This window comes from Eublepharis macularius, chromosome 11 (assembly GCF_028583425.1).
Source record: "Eublepharis macularius isolate TG4126 chromosome 11, MPM_Emac_v1.0, whole genome shotgun sequence".
NCBI lineage: Eukaryota > Metazoa > Chordata > Lepidosauria > Squamata > Eublepharidae > Eublepharis > Eublepharis macularius.
This window is the reverse complement of record NC_072800.1, coordinates 31205289-31228585: the sequence shown is the minus strand read 5'-3', so window position 1 is coordinate 31228585 and position 23297 is coordinate 31205289. Positions and strand designations below refer to the sequence as shown.

Sequence of the window (23297 nt, the reverse complement as noted above, 5' to 3'; positions counted from 1 at the left end):
ATGCACAGTTTCACGTTTCTGACTTCCATGGACTTTGAAGAATGGTGTAACTCTCTCTGTGATTATCCTTTTGCTCTGCTTCATGTAGTGACACTTTTTCCTCCTCCCCGCATCCCCCTTTTTCTCTTTTTATTTTTTTAAATATTATTTTTATTAAAGAATTTAAAAACATATACAGATTAAAAAAGAAAAGCTAAAAAGATACCAAAAAGGGAAAAAAAGAAAAAATAGAAGAAAAATATATAGGAAACACTTTCAATTTTTTCTACAACAGATATTGGCATGGTTACAGAATTCACTCGTGCTCTTGTTATCAGCATAAGGTTCTCAATTTCCGTAATTCCTTTTCCTCCTCTCCCTCTTATAATTCAAAGTCACAAATCATCAATTCATTTTTTTCAGTTCCACACATAAAGTTAATGAGGGGTTTCCAATTTGATATAAATGTGGACAATGTCTTCTCTCTAATCAAAGCCATAAGTTTCGCCATCTCAGCTAACTCCATCATCTTCACAATCCACTCTATTGAAGGCAATATTGGACTCTTCCACTTTTGAGCATTAGCAGCCTTGCTGCCATTGTCATATATAAAAATAAGATACTATGTTTATTTTCTGTCTGTCCATTAGTCCCAACAAGAAAACTTCTGGTTTAACGTTCCTCCTTTTTTCGCTAGTAATGAAGCTATTGTTGTGGTGAAATAGTTTCAAGCAAAACATTCCCCTAAAGAAAACTAACAGAGCCACCTGCAAGATCAGGTGCCCACAGGGTTGCCAATTGTGGCTTGGGAAATTTTTGGTGATTTGGAAGCAGTGCCTGGGGAGGGTGCAGGGCCAGCGCACCCAGCAGGAATACCTAGGCAATCACCTAGGGTGCCAGTCTATGCTTAATAAGGAGGGCACCAAGCCAGCATCACAGATTGGCTGCTGTCTGTAGCAGCTCCAGACACCTCCATGCACTGATGATCCTGAGTGGTAGGCAGCTAGGGCCTTTCCCCATTGCTGGATCTGGGTGCAGTGGTGATATGGAATGTGACAGACCTGGGCACAGCTGCCCCAGTGCAGCCTGGTGGGCCCTTCCCATTGTCTTATCTGGGATAGGTGGTGTCCAGCAAGTTACAGCCTCTGGCACCACCACACCCATGCACTTGCAGGGTCAGGGCTCTTCCCCATTGCCAGGTCCAAAAGCAATAGATTGTGACAGCCCTGGGTTTGCTGTACCAATTCACCCCAATGGTAGGCAGGGCTACTCGTTGCTGGCTACAAAATTGGTGGCTAGGGTGTAATTGCCTTTGCCTATGGTGCTAAAAATCCTTAGGTGGAGGGAGGGTGGAGTTTGGGGAGGGACCTCAGAACGGATGTGATGCCATAGACTCAACCCTTTAAAGATGCCATTTTTTCCCAGGGAAATGATCTCTGTACTGTGGAAATTAGCAGTAATTTCAGGTGAACTTCAGACCCCACCTGGAGGTTGGCAACCGCAGATGCTCAGTACCCTTTCAACATTCCATGAGCAGAACTACAAGTGACAAAAGGCACAGGTTGGACACTTGTCAGCTTCCCTCAAGTTTTGATGGGAAATGTAGGCATCCTATTCTTGCAGCTTGGCTCTCTGACTGCTGTCCAATGGACTTTTCAACTGTCACTTGTCCAACATTCCGCCAAGCTGCCTACATTTCCCATCAAAACTTGAGGGAAGCTGACAAGTGTCCAATCTGTGCCTTTTGTCACTTGTAGTTCCGTTCCATGTCTGCTACCCAGACTTTATGGAAGTGGTTCAGTAGACACAATCTGAATCCAGACAACGTGGGTATATTTTATTAAAGTATCAGGATCTGAGTCCAGTGGCACCTTAAGAGACCAACACGATTTTCAGGGGCTAAGCTTCTGAGAGTCAAAAAGAAGAATCTGAAGAAGGGTGCCTTGACTCTCAAAAGCTTAACCCCTGAAAAATCTTGTTGGTCTCTTTCCTGCTCTTTTACCACAGCCCAACAGAGCTACCCACCTAAAATTATTAAATTATGTTACCCCACCATACTGGGATAAGCGCAAGGTCACGCAGGTAAGTTCTTTTGCTTCAGTAAACCTGGCCATATAGAAGGCTCCCGCCAGGAACAGCTGTACCACTGAGCTTTGCGAAGTGTATACATCGCCCGTTTCGAACGTGAGCCCCGACACTCTTCCTGAAGTGAGCCTGCCTGCCTGCCTGCCTGCCTGCCTCCTCCCCTGGTTCTGCTTCCCCTTCAGAGAGGCTGGCGTCCGTTGCAGTCGCGCGCATTCGCCCGAGCCGTTGCGTTTCCCATCCGCAAAGCCCTTCCTTCTGTCACGTGTCCGGCCTGCCACCGCTCCCCGCCCTTCCCCTCACAGTTCTGTGGGTGGTGCGCGAGCTCAGGTCTCTCGCACCTGGGCCGTCGGTTGGACGGCCTCCCGAGCTTCTCTTTCGTCACCGAGGCAACCGGCGGGCTCGCGCTGCCGCTGTCCCCCCGCCCCCCCCCGACAATGGTGAGTCCGGCCTAACGGCAGTTGAACCGTCCTCAGCTCCTTTCCCTCTCGCCTAGAAGGAGGCGGGGCTTTCGAAAGAGAGGCGCTATGAGGAGGAGTCCCTCCCTTCGTTACAGAAACCGGGCTGGCACAGCGGGTGCCCGCAGGGTGGGGCTCGCGCGTTCGGTGGGGGGCCGCTGTGGTAATGGCTCGGAAGGCGTCAGAGCAGTTAGGGGCAAGTCTGTCGAGATGCAGGGGGATGCCGGGGCGGGGAGGTCGAGGTCGGGTGTCTGAGGGAGTGCGGTCTACAATAAGAATGTATTGTCTAGGAATGGTTTGGGAGCAGGGGTTGATAAATGTGGGCGTTCCCGTTTATGAAGCTGCAGAGAAAGGATGTGTGTAGCCTAGAGGTTTATGGGATGTGAACGAAGATGGAGGGCATGGGTGGGAGTTGGGCAGGGAATGGTGTGTGTTGAAGTGACTGATAAGGGAGGTGAACTGATGAGAAGAAAGTATGGAATGCACGTATGAATTGGGAATGGAGGGTCTGGACTCTCATGCTCTAGAGGTCTGATTACTTCAGTGGGCTGTGGGAGAGGTGGTAAAATGAGATGGGCAAGATGAGCATCTGTGAATGTTTTAATTGCCGGTTAGAAGACAATCTAATGAAATGTACTGTAGTTGAACAGGCATTACATCTCCAGCTTTAAATACAGGAAGTATAAGGACACAAAATTCACTTTTGCAGCTGACTGTGGTCTACAGTCATGCTCTTTCTGTTGTGGAAGTAGTACTATGACTCAGTGTCTGAGAAAACAAAAATACTCCTATTTTGATTTACAGTGCTTATATAGAAGTTAACTGACTAGCTGTGCTTGACTCCATTGTTGCATGAAGTTCCTATGTTTAAATAAAACTAAGGATTTTGAAATTAATGTTAAAGTAAATAGTTTTGTTCTAGGAAAAGAACTACAGTTACATTCCTTGCAATCTTACGTTAACAACCTTCTGAAAGAAGTCCAAAAGCTGTATACTAAGAGACTATCTTAATCATTTTGTTTTTATAGGAGCCTAATGAAAAAGATGTATATACATGTATAAAGAAAAAATGCCAAGAAATAACCTCAGAGTTATTTAAAATGCATCCAGGCTGTCTTTTGGGCGTTGTTTGCTAATCATATGATATTCACACATCACATCTTAGGTGTATACTCCCCTAAGGACAACTACATGTGATATTAAAGTTGCATCACTGGACTTACAACATGTGATGTAGCCCTAAAAATCTGTGGGTGAACTACAGTGTGCTGTAGTTCTGTTTTTTAAAAAACAACAGCCAAGCCTTGCATGCATGTTCCCTACTTGGAAATGAGTGGCAGGGTTGTGGGGGAGCTACTTACAGTGTGCCTGTGTTTTTTCTCCACTGGAGCTGTAAGCAACCAAGGATAAGGCAATTCTACTAAAAAAAACCGTGGAGGTTAGGAAACAGGTGACTTCTCCACTTCCTGAATGCCACCGCCTTGATCCTGGCAGATGCTTTTTAGGATCAAATTGCACATCAGTAGTTCTTGTTACTTTTGTGCCATAGCTGTTTCTGAAGGGAACTTTTGTGCTATGTAGAAGAATAGCTGTTACCTGGCAAGCTTTGTTGTGTTTAACAACTACCTTTTGATCATAAGAGGTTCTTAAATAGCTGGGAGTAACTAAACATAACAGTGACAGGATCCAATCCAGGTCCTGCTTATTCCCCATGAAGCAATGTAGAACACAACTTGAGAGGACAGACAGGACCTTCCCTGCACTTTTCTGTCCTAAACTACTTTTCCTTAAGAGGTTACTTCTGGTCATGGCTAAAAACAGCGTCATGACTTAATTTGGGAGTGAATGGGTTTTTCTCCCACACATGCAGCGCTTTAAATATTCCCCCTTGCACTTTATAGGGATTCAGCAGCCAAATTGATTCAGTACACAGGTATGCTGCCATCTCATTTATTATGGTTCTGAAGGAATTATGTTGTTGATGTTTTCTTTTTCTATCAAAAGGAGTATATGGATGAGGAGTAGCACTTCCTCATGCTGTTTAGTTTCAAGCTCTTTTCTCCCCAGACTGGTTTGATACTGGAAGCAAACTTGGCTGGAGAGAAAAGTACTTGAGGAGACCAAACACACTGAAGTGCAAGGAGAGTGCATCTCTTTTCACTCGCACACTAGTTTTGATGGAAACCTACACCCCTGTGAACAGGACAGATGTGAAGAATAAAAGTGATAGTCCTAATATTTCTGGTTTGTTCCTGGGTTGAAAGAAGCTAAGGCCTAGTCTCTATACATGCTATAGAATAAGTTGGTAAGCGAGACTGGAGTGTACTGCTTCAGACTATAGCTGGAGACAGTCAGATGTTTAGAGCTTTCCCATGTTAACTAGGAGACTCCAGTTGGTGCAAAACGCTGTGGTGTGACTGTTATCAGGAGCGAGCAGGAGCATGAACATCACCCCCATTCTGCAGTCACTCCATTGGCTACCTATCAGTTACTGTGCTCAGTTCAAGTTACTGGTTATCACATACAAAGCTCTTCACGGCCTTGGTCCAGCGTACCTATGGGACCGCCTCCCTCTCTGTGTTCCTTCACAGCAACTCCACTCATCTGAACAGGGTCTCCTGCAGATGCCACCCTGCACATGGGCGAAATCAACAGTAGCCCGTACATGGGCTTTCTCTGTAGTGGTCCCTACCCTGTGGAATGGCCTGCCTGAAGAGGACAGGAGCGCCCCCGCTCTTCCAGGTTTCCACAAACAATGCAAAACTGAATTTAGCAAAATAGGTTTTGTGTTGTAGGGAGGGGCTCTCAGATGCTTCTCTAATGAGTTAGGAACCATAGACTTCACCACTATGTTGCCTCATGTACTATCTGTTGTTTTAAATATGTGCTCCTATGCGCTCTCTGTGCTTCATGTTGTCTGATGCAAGTCCTAGAATTGCTTATGTTCTGTTTCAGCATCTCTTCAACTCTGTATTGGATTCTTGCTAATGCTATGTCTTTGTAAACTTGTATTTATTTACCCTATGGCATTGTTTATGGGAATGTCCTTGATATTGACTGTAATAATCTGACACTGTGTAATCTGCTTTAAATCTCAGTGAGAAAGGTGGACTATAAATGATATAAATAATAATGATAATGATGATGATGATTTAAAATCTCCCTAAAAATTAAAAAAATAGCACATTACGAAGAAAGGTTATAGCCCATTTTTTCATATACTGTGCTGGATTTCTACTTATAAGGAATTATTAACAACTGTGAACTTCAGACTGCAGGTGGGGGATTACATTTCTTGAAACAGTAGGGGCAATGATACTATCTCAGCACTCTTTCATTTCATTCAGCTGCATATATAGACCAAGCCAAAGATAATCAAAACCTTATTAATAAATATTATTTTTCTATTTAATTTTAGGGTACTTGCAACTTGTGATATGTTAAAGCCCCTCTCATCTGAACTAGTATGCTGGTGGATCTACAAGTTGTCTTGGTGGCAATAATCTTAAATTTTAAAAAAAATCAGTAGACCAGCCCAAGTGCTCTTAAACATGTTGATTTCAGTAGGTTTAAACATATGTAATTCAGTGCTAGATGGTGGTTGTGGTTTCTGTTGGAACACTCTGCTAAACTTTGAATCTGACTTTTCCTCCAAATCTAGGGCACATTGTTCTTTACACATGGGATGGAAAGCTCAACTCATGTTTTATTCCATTTTCCAATAAAAGGTCTAGTGATGGGAAAGCCATGGGGCATTTTTTCCCCATTATTTTCTGAGCACTTTTTCAATTTTTCCATTGAAACTTTTGGAGAATATTACCTAGGAGGTTTTATTTTTGTTCAACGAGTGAAGAGCTCTTTAAGACAATGTCTTACTAACTCAAAATTCTATGAACTGATTTGTATGAAGATTTTCATTTAAATCAATCTACAGCAGAAATGATAAATCCCTTGTATACTGTAGACATATTTTCAAATGTTTAGATGTGTCCATGATTAAATGATATACTGTATGATATACTATTGAAGGAGGTGAGTGTTTTTTAACACAGAATCCAAATCTGCTGATAGTTGTTAATTTTATAAATGTGTGATGAGACTGTTTCTAAGTCCAAAAATTTGACAAAGGGAGCTTTGACTCTTGAAAGCCCATGCTTTGGAAATATGGTTGGTCTTTAAGGTGCTATTGAACCCTGGTCTTGCTCTTCTAATGCAGACCAACACAGCTACCCCCCCTGAAACCAAGTCCAAATAATAAACCACCCATTGGTTTAATATAAAAAGTGTAGTTACTACTTTCAGTTTGAGGGTTTCACCGCCCCTAATTTCTCTCAAAATTTCCAGGTTTTGTATTTGAGGCTCAGAGACAACCCCCCCCCCCCCAATCTCTCCGCATTCTTCTTCTGGGATTTTTTCTAGGCTTCAAATTGTGCAACATGAATAAATACAGTAAAATAATGGAAGGATCATTTTGTATGTTAAATACTGAACACTATTGAAGAATGGGAAATAATTTGGTTATGCTAAACCATTTTAAAAACAGGGAGAAGCCAGACAGCAATAAATTGCTCTTTATAACATTGTTGCTCTTGTGTATTGGAATAAAATACATTGTAGCAGTGCAAATTATCCCCTGTGGTTTTGGTATACTTTTGGTAATTATAATGTAAATATTAAACATCTCTCTGAATTAAGATTATTTTAACCACTTTATATATGATTAATGAATACATTGGGTTTTATTGCTTTTAGAGAACCCAATATAGTATTGTGATAATACATTTTATAATCCTGATAGAAAAGGAATATTCATGATATGTGCAGTATCATGAGGAGCAAATGTGATTTGAAATACAAATATACCAGGGCCTTTTTTCCTGGTGCTGCTCACTGACTACTGGCACCTTTTGGGGGGCTTTCCCAAGTCTTCATGTATATTGAGTATTACTCTGGCTTTCTGTTGGACCCAAGAGTTAGTAACTAGCATCCAGAATGTGCATTAGCTTGGATTAAGCACTATATGGATCATGATGCAGTCTTCCAATTTACTGAACTGTATAGTTCTCACATTATGAATATCAGTCTCTGCTAAACAAATGCTACAGATATTTGCTTCTCAACTTCTAGAATAACAGTATTTTCTCTGGTAGCTACCATCTTTTTCATTTGAAAAGTTCTGGACACTTGTTTTTATTTATTTGTATTTTTTCCAGTCCTTTCTCACTGAGACGCAAGGTGGATTACGTAGTGTAAGTTATTATGAACATTGTTATAGACTAATCCTACAAATCTTTAATGAGCTGTGAGTTCCATTTTGTTCAGTGGGGCTTATTACCTAATAACTGTGAATACAATGGAATACAATCTTGGCTTGCAAATAAGTGATCTTGCTTAGTTTTTATTTATTATTTAAAAGATTTATACCTTGCCTTTCTACTTCTATAAATTATTCTTTAGTATTCTTGCACATGCATGTGGAGAAACAAAGAAAGGGAAACTGAAAACTGTCTGATCTCTAAGTAGGTATAATTCTGCAGTGTAAAAGATACATGGATTGTGTTTCCAAAAGTTTAAGATTATGTTGTATAAAGATGCTATTTAATTACAAACCTATATATTTTGATTAGTGTTAAAGCATATATAGAGTATCCATACTTGGTCAGGAAATAACGTGATTTTTTTCAAAATGGTAATGTAGATTTTAATACAGCAGTTGATTTCAAACACCAAGAAAAAATTGCCTCCTTGACATAGTCATTTAGATTTCCTTGTAGATAAACTATAGAGGTGTGCATCCCGAAAAGATCCCGAAAAGCCGCTTTGGAACTCTGGTATTTACTTGCTTCTGTATGCTCCATAAAGATTTGGAGCATACCGAAGTGAGATGGAGCAACCCACCTACACCTCCCCACCTTGGGCAACCCCTCCACCCCACCCCCTACCCACTTAACTGACTGGCAGGGAGAGGGGGATCAGCTGGGTGGTGGCAGCAGCACGTGCGAGGCCGGGACAGCCCGGAGCCGGCTCCTCTGCTGCTGCACCACCACCTCTGGGCCTCCAGGGCAGCGGGGAAGGCCGGAGCCGCCTCCTCCAGCCCTTCCTGCCCCTCAAATGGCCAGCATTTGAGGGACAGGAAGGCCTTTCTCTGCCTCCTCCTCCGCCCCATGACCCCGCAGGGCTGCGTGGAGGGCTGGAGCCACCGCTGCTGCTGACGCCGCCCTGCCGCTTGCAAGTGGCAAGAAAGGGCCCCTTTAAACTCAGCTCCGAAGCTTTCCAAAGCATTATGAATGCTTTGGAAAGCTTTGATTAGGAAATCCCAAATCTTTATGGATCGGGTCCGATTTGGGTATTTTACCCGAATCGGAAACCTGAAGCACACACCCCTATAAACTAATATGAAGTTTGTGTAATGGAATTGTTTATCAAGATTGTGTTTGATTTTCAGGCTGTATCAAATGATGATGAAGCACTTATTAACAGAAAGCTACCCAAAGAACTTCTTCTAAGGTAATTTTAAATGATGGTTTATAGCTCCCCTCTTCCTATAGAGAAATCTATTTCATGTTAACCATCTTGTTTAGAAGAGTTAATATATGCTAAGTGCTGATTCATTTGGCACAAAATGTATCAATAGTTAATCTGGGAATTTAAAGTGCAACATGACCAAGGAGCCCCTCACTTCCCCTTGCAAGCACATTAGGCAACCCGCCAGCTACCACCCAGCATGAGTCACCTGCTGAAGACAGTTGCAGTTAGTAATGAGCAGGGTGGTGGGAATGGTTACTAATCCAACAGAGAAGCAGCTTTGATGTAACCTACAGATTTATCAAACAGCAGCACATGTAGAATTCCAAAAGCAAAGTTAAATGACCAACTCTGTTGTTCCAGCAGAGTTCTGTGCATTTGAAAACTGCACAGACTGCAGAATCACAGGTACTTCTCTCCCTATTACATGTACCCATTTAGGGGACAACTGTGCTGGAAAACAGCATGCAATAGTGCTAGAGCCAGGCTAGGACAAGTGCAATGACAACCTCACAGCAGAGCAGCTAGACGCTGCTGATAATTGCTCATTGTGCAGGTTCAGCCAGTGGTTGTAAATGGACTTCATTCTGGCCTCTACTGCTATTGGAGAGCTGCCTGCAAAGTGTCAATAGAGACATATGGACAGTAAACTTCCACAGTAGCAGGAAACATGTGAGTTGGGTCCATAACTTTGTTCATGGCCATCTTGCAATTCCTCCCAGTCTTCTTCCGCCTTGTGGTTCCCATGTGATATGATGCACACCTTGGGAGACATCGTGCGACTCATGAGCACTCAGCCCTTGTACAGAATTTAATTGCAAAGGTGTCTGTACTGTCTGCTGGGGCTGCTCCTTGGGGATTGGATCTTGCGAGGCAATAGGCACCATTGGATTCTGGGCAGAGGTAGTAACTTTTAGACTCTACTAGCTAGTAGTCTGTTAGACCTGTGTGTGTGTGTGTCCTTCACTTTTAAGGAGAGGTTACAACCAGGATGACATTGCTCTGACAGTGTATTGCTATGCTGTTGGCATATCACCTCCCATTCTGCGCACATAAGTGCTAACAGCTGTTGAGGGTAGGTTGTTGGGGCACTACACAGAATGGACATGAGGGTACAGAGAAGCAGTTTTAGCAGAGACGGCTGGATGCAGCCTCCCCTTTACTTACCTTTGGTGGGGTATACGATCATTGCATCTGCCATTGGAAGAGTGGAGGTTCTCCTTTGGAGTTTGTCTCTTGAGCTTAAGTACTTGTATCGGGTCTGAACAGAGTAATGTTAAACATATGCTACAATAGTATTTGTTCTCTCCCTTGGCTGTGTGTGGACAGTACTATTTTGTTTTTGTTTCCTTAGGGTTATCGCCCAAGTCCTTCTACTTACTTTCTAATTGTGCACGGCATGAAGTCAGAGAGGTGTAGTCCCATGCCCATGCCACCTGCATGTGAGATGTAGTTGTACTGGATGGGGTTTATATAGGGCTTGGGACAGCTGTCATTGGCTGCAGACTTACAGTGCAATCCTAAGAAGAGTTACTCCAGTCTGCTTAGGATTGCACTGTTAGTATCCTAAGCTGCTTCAGGAGTGGAGTCGGAAGTTGAGAGGGGGAACTTGAATTTTCAGCAGGATCTTTGGTCTCCTCAACCAGCACAATATGATGTAGTAAGGCAAAATGGTCTTGCTTTGCACAAAAAGGTTCAAAAGACTCTTTTCCAATTAAGCTACTCTTAAATGCATGTAGAAGTCCTAAGCTATGTCTTATGGGAATCAGAATGTCTGAAAGTGGTTTTAGGCTAGAAGCTTTACTCAAACACAAGGTTTATGAAATATATCTAAATATTTTATTTTTCTGTAATGTGTTCTGTGTTTATGCAAAATTATTGATTGGAGACTAATGAGAATTGTTTTTACAACAGTATGTTTGAAAGCATCATTTGTTGGCTCTTGTTAAAGAGCGAGCATTGACCCAACATAAAACAATCTTAAATTGACAAAGTTACAGAAGTATGTTAGGTTGGATTATTGATAAATGTAGTTTAATTTTTTCCCCCTTTCTCATAGAATATTTTCCTTCTTGGACATAATTACTTTGTGTCGATGCGCACAAGTTTCTAAGGTACAGCCATGTGTTTGCTTCATAATGTTTTTTATAGTTCTATGAATACCAAAAATAGCCAACCTAAGTGTTTCTTCACTATCTATAATTTGTCTTTTAACTGGATTTCCCAGTTTGTCTCTAATTCTGAATTTTATCTGTAGCCTTAGTTGGTAATCTGTTTTGCAAGTAAATTGCAGTCATTGCAGTTTCTCCCAGTGTTTGTAGTGAAGCCCTGAATCAGTTTGCACACACCTGACTATATTCATGATGAAGTATTCCATAAAGTAAAGTGCATTGTGTAAAGTACAGTGTACCTGTAGGCTTTTGGGGGGACTGGGGAAAGAAGTCAGTGGGTCATAACTATTAAAAGATTCCATTGCTAGCATAGGGCATCTATTCCTCAAATTATTTAGTTATATGTGTGCTCACAACTCAAGCATTTTGTGCTTAATTTTCCCAGTATTTAATGATCAGTGGCAATGATCAGTATTAGAATTTCGTTTTCTTATCACTACATTTACTTAAATAACAGATGTGATAGAATAATTATAAAAATATTTATGATATATGAAGTGCTACTATCAGTTTTCTATACAACAGTCCTGTAAAGCTGGTTAACATTGGTTTGAAGACAATGATGCCTTGCCTATTGATTCCTGGTGAGTTGATAGCCAAGGGAGATTTTGAAGCAGGAATCTTCTGTTTCCCATTCGCACTCCTAGTTACTATACTGCAACATAAAAAACTTGTTTTTAAAACTTGAATTCTTTCTTACTACTGTATATGCATTTAAGCAATTTTTATGCACCTATACAATTTGAACAATTTAGACCTCAGAATTTTAAAATACAGACTTGTGCAGTGGAGGCATTAATCAGCTATTTTCATGGTTTGTTGTGATTTTCAGAATAAAGAAATTGGGTTGTGATTTTTTATGCTTTTTGAGAAAGCATCAAAATATTGTATTGTATATGTAATAATATCTTATATATTTTATGTATCTTATATATTTTAGTCCTGGAATATTTTGGCCTTGGATGGGAGTAACTGGCAAAGGATAGACCTTTTTAACTTTCAGACAGATGTAGAGGTTAGTAACACTGTAGTTTTCACTATTGTTAAAAATAATGTATACATAATGTGAAATGAAGAACGGATATAAACTTTAAACTGCATATCTGCTGGTATTCATTGCATTTTGATCTGAACGTAGTTAATATTTTTTAAGAGCAGTAGGAAATTTTTTAAAACCTTATCTGACCTGCCCAGTACATCACAGAACCAACTTGGAGCGGTTACATCTTTGGAATTTGTTATGAGCTTGTAGAAAGTATAGAGCTGATACAAAGAATAATTTCTCTGTAAACAGAACGCTCACAATGGGCAGGCAGCTTTCTCAAAAGTTTGACCATAGGGAATTACATCTGAAGGTGAGATAATTCTATATCTAAACTTCGATATTTTTTAAAAATCCCTATATAAATATCTGTTTACACCATTGGCTTCTTCAGCACTGTCTATTGGTAGTTTGTGCAATTGCAATACCCACTGAGATGCTTATGGAACACTGAATTGACCATTTTTATTCTCTAACAATAATCAGGCTTGAATCATACATAAGCCCACATACTAATAGACTGAAATCAAATGTATTTCATAAGCCTTAATGTTTATTTTATTTACATTATATATCGTCTGCCTTTCTCATTGAGACTCAAGGCAAATTACATAGTGTATTCAATATGAATTCAGTTACATAGTGTAAGTCAATATGATCTATATCTAACAAACAATGTGATAGGGCTTGGATAGCATAAAATTTGAAAACAAGCAGAATTCTTATACAGATTTATAATACACGTATTAAGTGCTATGAGGTTTCATTTTCTGCCTCTTCATAATTCTTTTTATGGCACATTTATAAAGCACATTTTTATTTTCTGAATAGTATTTATTACTGATTTTATGTTCATATATGGTTCGTCTTTCTCAGTGGGACTCGAGGTGGATTAGAAGTATGATAAAAAGTGTTTTAGGTGATCAGTAAGTAGATTACAAAATATTACAAATAATAGATAAAATAATAATAATAAATAAGACTTTTTTTTACTGTGCTACTGTTGTTGCTATACTTCCATCTCTTTTTGGAAGTCATAGGGCTAAGAGAAAAGATGACTTGACCTGCCTGTGTACCACATGTGCTTCCTTCCCCTTATAAGTAATTTCCATCACATTTTTTGCATACATTATCACAAGATTAAACGCTCAGACCATCTATTAGAGCAATAACCATTACTTTTCCTGTTAACAGACCCGCTAACATAATTATCCAAGTTATTGTAACAGTAAATAAACATTCTTCATTACACTGTTTCTATTATATCAAAAAGTTTATGAACATGTGGGGTGTAATCCTTCCACATCTGCTCACAGAGTGATCCATATAGGGCTCAACAGATAACTGTTTCTCTCTCTCTTCTGTGGATTTGTATGGACACATGAGTAGGCAGTGCAATAGGTTGTTGTGGGTTAAAGAAGTTTTGTGTGCATCTCCCCAGACCTCTGTTCAGTCCTTTGCTTCTGCTTGGTCAAGTTACACAAGCTCTGGAGCTCCTGCAGTTTGACCAAGCAGAGGAAAAAGGCTAGATGGGGTTAGAGGAGGGACATATTGCCCTGTCATTCCTGGACTTCCTTGTGTACAACTTACGTACATATGTGGGGAGAAGAGAAACTGGGATTTGAGCCTCATATGCATGCAGTACCTTTCCCATATCTTTTCCCACCTCCCTGTGTTCAGAAGCCAATACTCTAATATACCACTGAACACCCAAACTTCAACAATTTTGAGGGGGAAAATTCCACGGCACTCCTGCAATACCCAAAATCATCTGTTTGGATTATTTTTAAAGGTACACAAAGTGCATATTCCCTGTATCCACTATCTTTTGCTCAATGTGACTTCCAAGCATGCCTTTTGGTGACATCTCATGCACAGTGCTAAGACTTCAACTTGCTGGTAAGGGTAAGATTTCTCATTGTGACATTTTAATGTTTAACATTTTTATGATGGATAGGACCATTAACACAATATATGCCCAACAACATATAGTGTGCAGATTGCACAGAAAGAAAACTGTTGTTCGACATTGCTACTTCCATACAACAAGGATTCTCTGTGTGGCTTTCATTGCTGCTGCAGCTGCAGAAGTGTGCACATTGGCAGTGGAGTTTTCTGTGCACTTCTTTTATCAGGCCCTCACAGCTGGCATTTTCCTGGCATTAAACAAACCCTCAGTAATTGGTATATCATTTTTTAAAAAAGGTTCCAGTGGCACAGCAGGGAAAAATGGCACTGATATGGGTGTGACCTTTTCAGGGGCATGCAAATGCACACCTTTCCAACCAAATAGTGTGGTAACATACTTGGACTGCACTCTTTTGAAAATGGTTAGAGCAAAGCTCTTTGAGAAAGAGCATATCGAGGAGAAGAAAGGGACAATGAAAGAATGATTAGAACATTATATGTTCATGTGCTTCGCGCATGTGCTCCAATTTGGAAGCCAGAGTAGAGAAAAGCCTCTGTTTGGAAGCAGCTGTAATGTTAATATTCACTGAAACACAAGGAAAGAAACATGAATGATAGTGCCGGTATATTGGTATGTGTGCAACAGATATGAAAACATTTCTGTCTAAATGATTAAACAGCTGTTTGGACTCTGTTTCCAATCTTATGGGTAGGAGGGGCAAATCATGACAAATAACATCAGAACAAAAGAAATCAATTCTTTGCAGTAAGGGAATTCCATAATAGCCCTAATCCAGCACATTTTGTCCTACTTCCAGTATACATACTGTATACAGTGTATTTCAGTAAGTCTGATAAAGCATTAACATGTGACAAAGAATGAAGCAATAGAAACGAAACTAGGCAAGATGTTGGGAGATCAATAATCAGATCCTCCATTTTTTTAAAAATTCGGTGCAGCTGGGGAGGGAGTGCGAGTGAGTTAGATTGGGGAAGTAGAACTGGAGGATGCTAACTTTAACTCTTCTGGATCCCAGTGCTGTTTTCCCCATCTAAATCATACACCACCTCCCATTTGTCCCTGTGAGGAAAGGATACATGTATGCCCCTTCCAGTCTCCTACAAATTTTACTTTTAAAAGAAAAATGTATTAATGAAAAGTGGCCATTTTCCTTGACTCCCCTTATGAATCTAAAGGGGTTCTGTCAGTGAATTGTAGTAAGATTTGAAACAGGTCTTCAATAAGAAACATTTTTTTCTTACCTGTTTTAGACGTTATGGTTCCTGGCGTGGATCTCATCTTAAAATCCATCTGATTAGATATGAAGTTGACATTTGTTTCATCTGTTTAAGGGCCGGGTGTTAGAAAATATTTCCAAAAGATGTGGTGGGTTCCTGAGACAACTAAGTCTGAGAGGCTGTCTTGGGGTTGGAGACTGTTCTTTGAAGTAAGTAATAGCTTAAATATTCAGAGACATGTGCATATACTTGAGTTGATAATCTGTCTTATATATGTGGAAGCCTCGTTTTCACTTCAGTTGCAAGTTTCAACGTGATGGAAATGCTAGGAGAAAGGCAGAAGTGGCAAGTGTGTCTGAATACAACAAAGCCTTCCCATAGCATTTGATCTACTTTAGTTCAGGAGTGTAACTAAGATGAAGGCAGTGCTGGTGCAGCTTTGTTAAGACCCAGTACAGTTCAGTCATTGTGAAATGGGAATACATGTAGCCAGGGCTCATTTCAAGGGGGAATGCACAGGAACACAGTTCCGGCAGGTCCCCAAAGAGGTCACGTCAGGTGGCCCCGCCCACCTGACTCTCGGCCGTTTTGGACCCGTTTTGGCCTGGATTGAGGCTAAAACGGCCCGGATTGGGCCTGTGACGGGTGGTGGATCACTCTCCCGCTCATCAATGGCCTTATCCTGACCATTTTGGGCCCAATTTCAGCCCTGAGTGGCCGGGATTGGGTCCAAAACAGCCAGAATAGGTGATGTCAGGGGGTGTGGCATATTCAAATCAGTTATACTAATGACACACTTCCAGTGATGGCAAGATGTGTGGCATATGCTAATGAGTTCCTTTTCTATGAAAAGGAACTAATGAGCTCTTTTTCTATGAAATGACCTCTGCATGTAGCTGACCAATCAGAAAAATATTGGATATAGTGTAGGTAGTATTTCTGCATGAACGGATGCTTGGAGCTGTTTATCTTCAGCCAGAGGGCTTGCACTCTCAACTAGTATGCTGGTTTTTTGAAAGACCTTGTGCTCTTGCATAGAGAGCAAGGGTGCCACGCCTCTTGCCTCTTTTTGCATGTATGTTGAGAGGAGCAGCAAAATGGTGAGCAAGATTTTTCAGCAGTGGTGGTGATGATGATTCCTATTTAGTACAGGCAAGTTTAGAGACTTCTTCTTCACAAAAGGTCCCCTTTGCCTTCTCTCTTCCTCCAGCTTGGCCACCCCCTGACCCTGCTACTAGATCAGCCAGTACTCCACCTACACTTGCAGCATAGAACTCCCATTTCCACTAATTAGGTCATAACTGTGCCCCTTCCTCTTCTGTCATGCAACTTTGATGCCACAACTAGACACTGGAGATCTGTGACTGAATCTCTCCCTACTGTCTTTAAACTTTGTATGGCTTCCTGATTTTGATTGGGACTGTTGTGCTGGAACAGGAAGGATGAATTAACTCTTTCCATGCCATTTCCCACGCAGTAATCTTACCCCCCAAGTTGATATTGTACAGGAAATATTGAGGGGGAAATTATCCCCCCACCAGGCAGCTACTTTTAAAGAAAAAAGGTAACTTGAGGTATCACAGATCTCCAGTGTCTTATCTCATTGTTCCCTCTCTGTGCCAGTTTTCTGGTACTGCTGAAGTTACCAGAAACTGTTTTAGGAGATTATATACAGAGTTAAGCGCATTTAAACCCATTGATTTTGTCTCTCTATGGGATCTAGCTGTACATCTTTTAATTTATATTCTATGTTAAATATTGGAACTTCTGGTTGTAATGAACAGCTTATTTTAATTGCTTGGGTAGATTGTTTGGGGAATTTCAGGAGAACAGAAGTGTAGAGATTTTCCTACTTCATGATGTAATTAAGAGTATGGATGAGACATTAATAAACTGTAAATCAGCAAATGGCTTTGTGAGTGAAAGTTGTAGAAGAAGAGGGATTTTCCTTTGAGGTTAGCCAACTGTGAGCAGAATCGCTTCTTTTAAAATACCTTTTTATTTTTTTTACAATTAATCCACTGAAGCTATAATTGGAAAGGGAAGAGTGCCATGATAAGAAAGGAGATTTCATGCTATCTTTCTGCTGAAAATACCATTATAGCTGCATTTACTGGGGGAAAATTTGCTAGTATTTTGATTTTCTCTTGTATCTAGGAGGTCATTCTGCTGTGGGTAAGTTACTGCCTCCTGTGACCAGCACACAAGGCAAAGCTATTGGGGGGGTCAGGGTAGGACATCCCAATTGTCTACCGGCCTGTAGTCTGGGAGGCAGAGTTTGTGCTCATCAAGAGAACAGAAACCAAAGAAAGGAAAAAATAAATCTGCCTGAAGTTCATCCCATCAAAGCCTGCAACAATGGACCTTGTTTGTCTCTAATGTGCTACTGGACTCAAATCGTGCATCCGCTAAAGATACTACTGTTCCATCCTCCCAAGTAGGGCTGTGCATGGGTGAGTAGATTCGGTATTCCCGCTTCGGGTTTACCCGAAGTGGAAAACCGATTTGGAATACCCCCAAATCCGAAGCGGCAAGCCACTTTGGATTCGGGGTTTGGGAATCGCTTCGGTATGCTCCGTGAAGATTCGGAGCATACTGAAGCGAGGGGGGGAACTCCCCACCACCACCACCCACCCTCCTTGGGGCAACCCCTCACCCCCCACCCCCCTGGGGAGACCCCCCACCCTGGCGAGACCCCTCCACCCCCCACTCAACCCTGGGGAGATCCCTCCAACCCCCACCCACTTACCTGGGTTATCAGTTGGGCGGTGGCGGCAGCACAAGGCTGCGTGGCCTGGAGCCAGCCGGCTCCTCTGATGCCGTGCTGCTGCCCAAGCCTGCGGGGTTGTGGGGAAGGCTGGAGCTGCCGCCTCTGGCCCTTCCTGCCCCTCAAATGGCCACGATGTGCCAGCGCTGCGGCGGCCATTTGAGGGGCAGGAAGGGCTTTCTCCACCTCCTCTGGCCCTTCCTGCCCCTCAAATGGCCGCCGCGGCGCTGGCACATCACAGCTATTTGAGGGGCAGGAAGGGCCGGAGGAGGTGGCTCTGGCCTTCCCCACCACCCCGCAGGCCCGGGCGGTGGTGGAGCTGGCCTGGAGCCACCGCAAGGTAGGTGGCGGGGGAGGTGGGGGGTTAATGATTAAAGGGCCCCGCCGCTGCTTGCAAGCAGCGGCGGGGCCCTTTAAACAAGCCCCGAAGCATTTCCGAATGCTTCGGAAAGCTTTGCTTCGGTATTCTGAAGCATTCTGAATCAGGCTGCTTCGGGTAACTTTACCTGAAGCAAAACCCAAAGCGCACAGCCCTACTCCCAAGTCCCCCAAATAACATAATTTGAATTAGTTTTTCTATCTGTACTACTCTCAGCCATTCCTTTCCCAACTGCTTTTAAAAGTAAAAAAGAGAAAGAGCTTTCCAGATGTCAGTCTACCTTTCAGTCTTATCTCCAAAATGACTTACTTCCAGAATATATTATGATTGATTTGAAGATTCTGAAACTAGAAGTGCCTATGAACTGGGGAGGAGCCGAAAGGGGTCCCCACTAGGAGGTTCTGTGTATTCCACCACTTCAGGGATCTGTGGATGAGTCTCAGGATAGAGAACTGCTTTTACAGGTTCTAGTGGTGGGGGTGGAACACTCTGATGAACCAGTTCTGCAGAGGATGAAGCTTCTGTCTGGCAAATGGAACTATCAATCAGAGAGGCCATGAAACCTAACAGTCTTTGAATTTGTTTTGCATTTTGGGTCCTATATGAAAGGGCCTTGTTCAGTGTGAGGAGAAATTTCCCCATCCTTTCTGGTGTAGGGAAGGCAAGGGCTAGGGAGGAGTCTAAGACTGCCCCTGCAAATATCACCTTTTACCAGGGAACTGAAGATGACCTCTCCACTTTATTTATTTATTAAATTATAGTCAGCTCTCCCTGTGAGCGGGCTCAGAGCGGATGACAACAGTTTAAATCTACATCAAAATTTCCATTTAAAAATCATTAAAAACATACAATTCAGCAGTAAAAAACAGCACTAAGCACCAGCCCATATTACCCAGCCCCAATAAAACATTTCTAAAACATTTCTATGGGTGGGAGGTAGGTCCAGCAGATGGAAAAGAGAAAAATGGGAATCTGGTTACCTTCTTCCTCCCTTAGGTGGCCAGCTGGGAGGCTCATCCATGGCCCAGCCTCAATCATATACCTGGAGGAACATCTCTGTCTTGCAGGCCTGGCAAAAAGATAATAAATCTTGTTGCGCCTGGTGCTCAACAGAGAGAAAGTTACACCAGGTTGGTGCCAGGACCAAAAAGGCCCTGGCTCTGATTGAGGCCAAGTGAGCCTCCCTGGGGCCAGGGAACACCAGGACGATTTTATCAGCTGATCAGAGCACCCTCCAGGGAACATGGGGAGAGGCCAGTTGGTGGAGGACTTTTAACAACTTTTAACAACTTTTAACAACATTTGGAACTTTTTGAAAACTATAAACTTCTTTAGGAAACGGAAGTCTAAAAATGGGACAGGAACCTCCTTTTGTCCACAACAAAATATCAGGAAAACACCCCGTTGGTACAAATGTATGGAACTGGTTCTGTGGCTTGTTTCTTCAACAGTGACTGCACTTCCTCTAAGAGTAAGGCAGGAGGAGGTGGAGGCTTGGACAGAGGGGGAATGTTGGGCGGAGTTCTGAACTCTAGGCAGTAGTCTTGGCTGACTGTGGACAACACCCAAGTCTCCTGGTTGAGCGACTTCCAAGCCTTTAGAGGAAGCGAGTGGTTGACTGACATGGCACAAGAAGGCTGTGGTGTCAAAAGTCTTGTTTATTGGATCCAGACTGATCCCTTGGGGATCAGGAACCGTCCTTTGATTTGGTTCAGAAGTATGTCCTCCAAGGTTGAACAGAGGTAGCGGAAGAAGGCTGTTGAGACACATCCTTCTTCAGTGGCGGCAAAAGAAGAATTGAAGGAGGGAGCTGCTCACCTTACTTTTTATAGCTGCGCCTGGGGGAAAAGTGCCAAAAAGCCAAGATGAGCATCTCGTGCCTCTAGGACCAGTGGAAGATCCGTGGCTGGCTTGTGCATGTGCAGATCCCCTGTGGGACTGCACAAAAGACACGACAATGAATCCCTATTTTATTCATGTCCTTAGATGATCAGGCTAACTGCCTGGAGATTAAAAGGCAAGCTTTAACCTCTTGTGGGTTCCACCCCAATGTAATTTCCAGTCAGTTGTAAACCTTTTTGGCAGTCTTTGACAGGCTATGTCGTATTCCTGTAATCTTTGTAAAAATATTTGATAATGAAAAAAGAGAAAACCCTGCCCTCTAGAGGGAGAGGTTTTTACAGAGAGGCTAAGGATGGTTGCTTAGCAATGGAACAGTTGGACATTTGGAAGACAAGAGGTGAAGGAGAGGATCTGAGAGAGGGATGTCCAAGAGGAGAGAGCCTGTAGAAATGGAAAGAAAAAGTTGGATGATATGTGGATCTTCTGAGGAAGCGTTTCTGCTGTTATGGAACCATTACTTCTCAGAGCCATAAAGAGAACATTCCCCGGTGGTCCTAGGAGTGAGGCAGTCCTTCCTTCTGGGATATACCTCCTCTCCGAAAGCAGGGTCAGTCCACTGATTTTGATTCCGGAGGGGAGGGGCTCGTCCCACGGATCACCAGTCTTTCTGGCTCTGCTTTCTGAGCAGGACGTCTTCGTTGGCACTCTACGGAGCGCAGCGATCCCGGATGAAGAACACTGTTGAGCTTGCACGGGAAGGGAAGGACTCTACCACCCCCTCCCCCCCAATCACTTCTTAATTAATTTTACCAACAACAGTGTTTTTTGAAATAATAGAAAAGTTTTATTCCCCTGGTTTACTGGCCCCCTTTAAATAAAAGGTTTTCTTTGTGAAAACAGCAGTTCAGGGTTGAATGGGGCATCCACACTCCTGTGACCATTAACTTGGAACTTTTTAGGCTGAAAACAGGGTTACACTACCTATTCTGCTCTGTAGTGGGTTCCTTTTCTGTTTTATAGTTGGGAGGTTTTTGCAGTGTGGTTTTATTTTGTGACCTTGTGCCAGTCTGGATGTTCCCACGAAAATTAACTTTGCCCAGTATTTCTGTTTAGGAGGCAGGACATTACCCAATTTAGAACGATCACCAGTTTCTGAGAACAGAAACTCAGTGGGTGACTGTTTACTTTTTTCTAAAATGTGAAATAGAAAAGCATGAGTGGAACATATATAACTAGATAACTTGTTCTGCTTAAATGAGATATTTCCTTTTATTCCTTTTTTACAGAACATTTGCACAGAACTGTAGAAACATTGAACACCTAAACCTTAATGGATGCACAAGAATTAGTGATAAGTAAGTTAATGGTATTTGATGTAATAGCTACATTTAAAAAAAAATTGCTGAAGACATTTTTAGTGCTTCTTTTTCTTTACAGCACTTGTTATAGCCTTAGCAAATTCTGCCCCAGGCTGAAACATCTGGATCTGACATCTTGTATTTCCATCACCAACAGTTCTTTGAGGAATTTAAGGTAAAGCCATCTCGTGTTCAGCACAGAGTGAATTGATTGCATTTATATCTTGGTATTGATGGGTAAATAGGTATACCTGGTATTACTAGGGTTTAAAATATGATCGTTGTATATAGTCTTTTCCCAAGATTTTTCTATACAAGGCTGGCAGTCATGTGTAATATTTGTTAAAACATATTTAATTTACATTCACCATTGTGACTGTTCAAATTTTATGTTTGCATGTATGTTTTGTTAATTGTTACAGTGAAGGCTGCCCAAATCTGGAATTCTTAAATCTTTCCTGGTGTGATCAGATTACAAAAGATGGTGTTGAAGCCCTAGTGAAAGGGTGTAATGGACTAAAGGCACTGTTTCTAAGAGGATGCACACAGGTATTGCTTTGTTGTTAAGTTGCAATATTGGGGCAGTTGAAAACTCTTACAATCATAAAATGTTCATGGAAAACCTTAAGTTTTCCCTGTCAAACTGCTATATTACTCACTCATTTATTTTCTGTTTTATTGATTCAGCTAGTAGATGAAGCACTTCACCATATTGAGAATCATTGCCATGAACTTGTTCTCTTAAACTTACAGTCATGTATGGTAAGTACCTCCTTTTAGTAATAGTTTTCAGCTAGAGATGTTTAAGTGTTTCTGATATAGGAAATCACATAGATGCTTTGAAACAGTACTGAAATGAGTGTTTAGAAGTACAGGCAAGGTTGCAATCATAAGCAAGTTCCATTGAACTCAGCTTGATTTACTTTGCAGTATGCACGCTTAGGATGGCACTGATGGTGTATAGCATGAGAGGAAAAGTTGATTCTTCAGCTAAACATACATTTGATAAGTTTACAGCCTGATTCTTTGTATGTTTACTGAAAATATAAATCCCAGGAACTGCTAAGAGTAAGTCCCACACAGAACACATTATGACTTTCATCTGAGTAAATATGCATAGGAGCAGGGTGTTTATACCATGTTCAGATGAATACACTTTATCTTCTTATCCTGTTCCATTTATCGACAGCCAACTATGGTTTGTTTTTCCTTCTTTGATCTTAAGGTCTTACAGTTGTGTCCTATCTCTAACAAACTGTCTTGAATAACAAATAGGAAGTAATTCAATTGCTGATTGCATTTCAGTTAAGTAGATATGATATGAGATGCCAGGAGTCAATATTTCCAATAAAATATGGAGGATTTGTGGAATGGACAGTTTTGCTACCTGTTTCTCACTATACTATTTCATTTTTTTAAACTGATACCAAACCTTACCCAACACTGGTTTGGATCCAGTGAAGGATGTCTGTGGGATGGGGATTTTTGCCAGTTCCCTCTTTCTGCTGCAGATCTCCCCTTCTGGTGGTTCCAAGGGACTATTAATA

General features: G+C 41.8%; 1 protein-coding gene across 1 annotated transcript in view; it reads left to right on the top strand.

Moving 5' to 3' along the window:
• The first annotated feature begins 2368 nt into the window (after positions 1-2368).
• The window catches only part of FBXL2 (F-box and leucine rich repeat protein 2), a 40431-nt gene continuing 19502 nt past the window's right edge, over positions 2369-23297 (top strand). Inside the window, exons 1-9 of the mRNA XM_054991779.1 lie at positions 2369-2501; positions 8965-9026; positions 11104-11158; positions 12156-12230; positions 15519-15613; positions 21679-21747; positions 21830-21925; positions 22173-22299; positions 22438-22512. Coding sequence (XP_054847754.1) covers positions 2499-2501; positions 8965-9026; positions 11104-11158; positions 12156-12230; positions 15519-15613; positions 21679-21747; positions 21830-21925; positions 22173-22299; positions 22438-22512 — 657 coding nt within the window. The 5' untranslated portion in view covers positions 2369-2498. The remainder of the gene's footprint in view (positions 2502-8964; positions 9027-11103; positions 11159-12155; positions 12231-15518; positions 15614-21678; positions 21748-21829; positions 21926-22172; positions 22300-22437; positions 22513-23297) is intronic.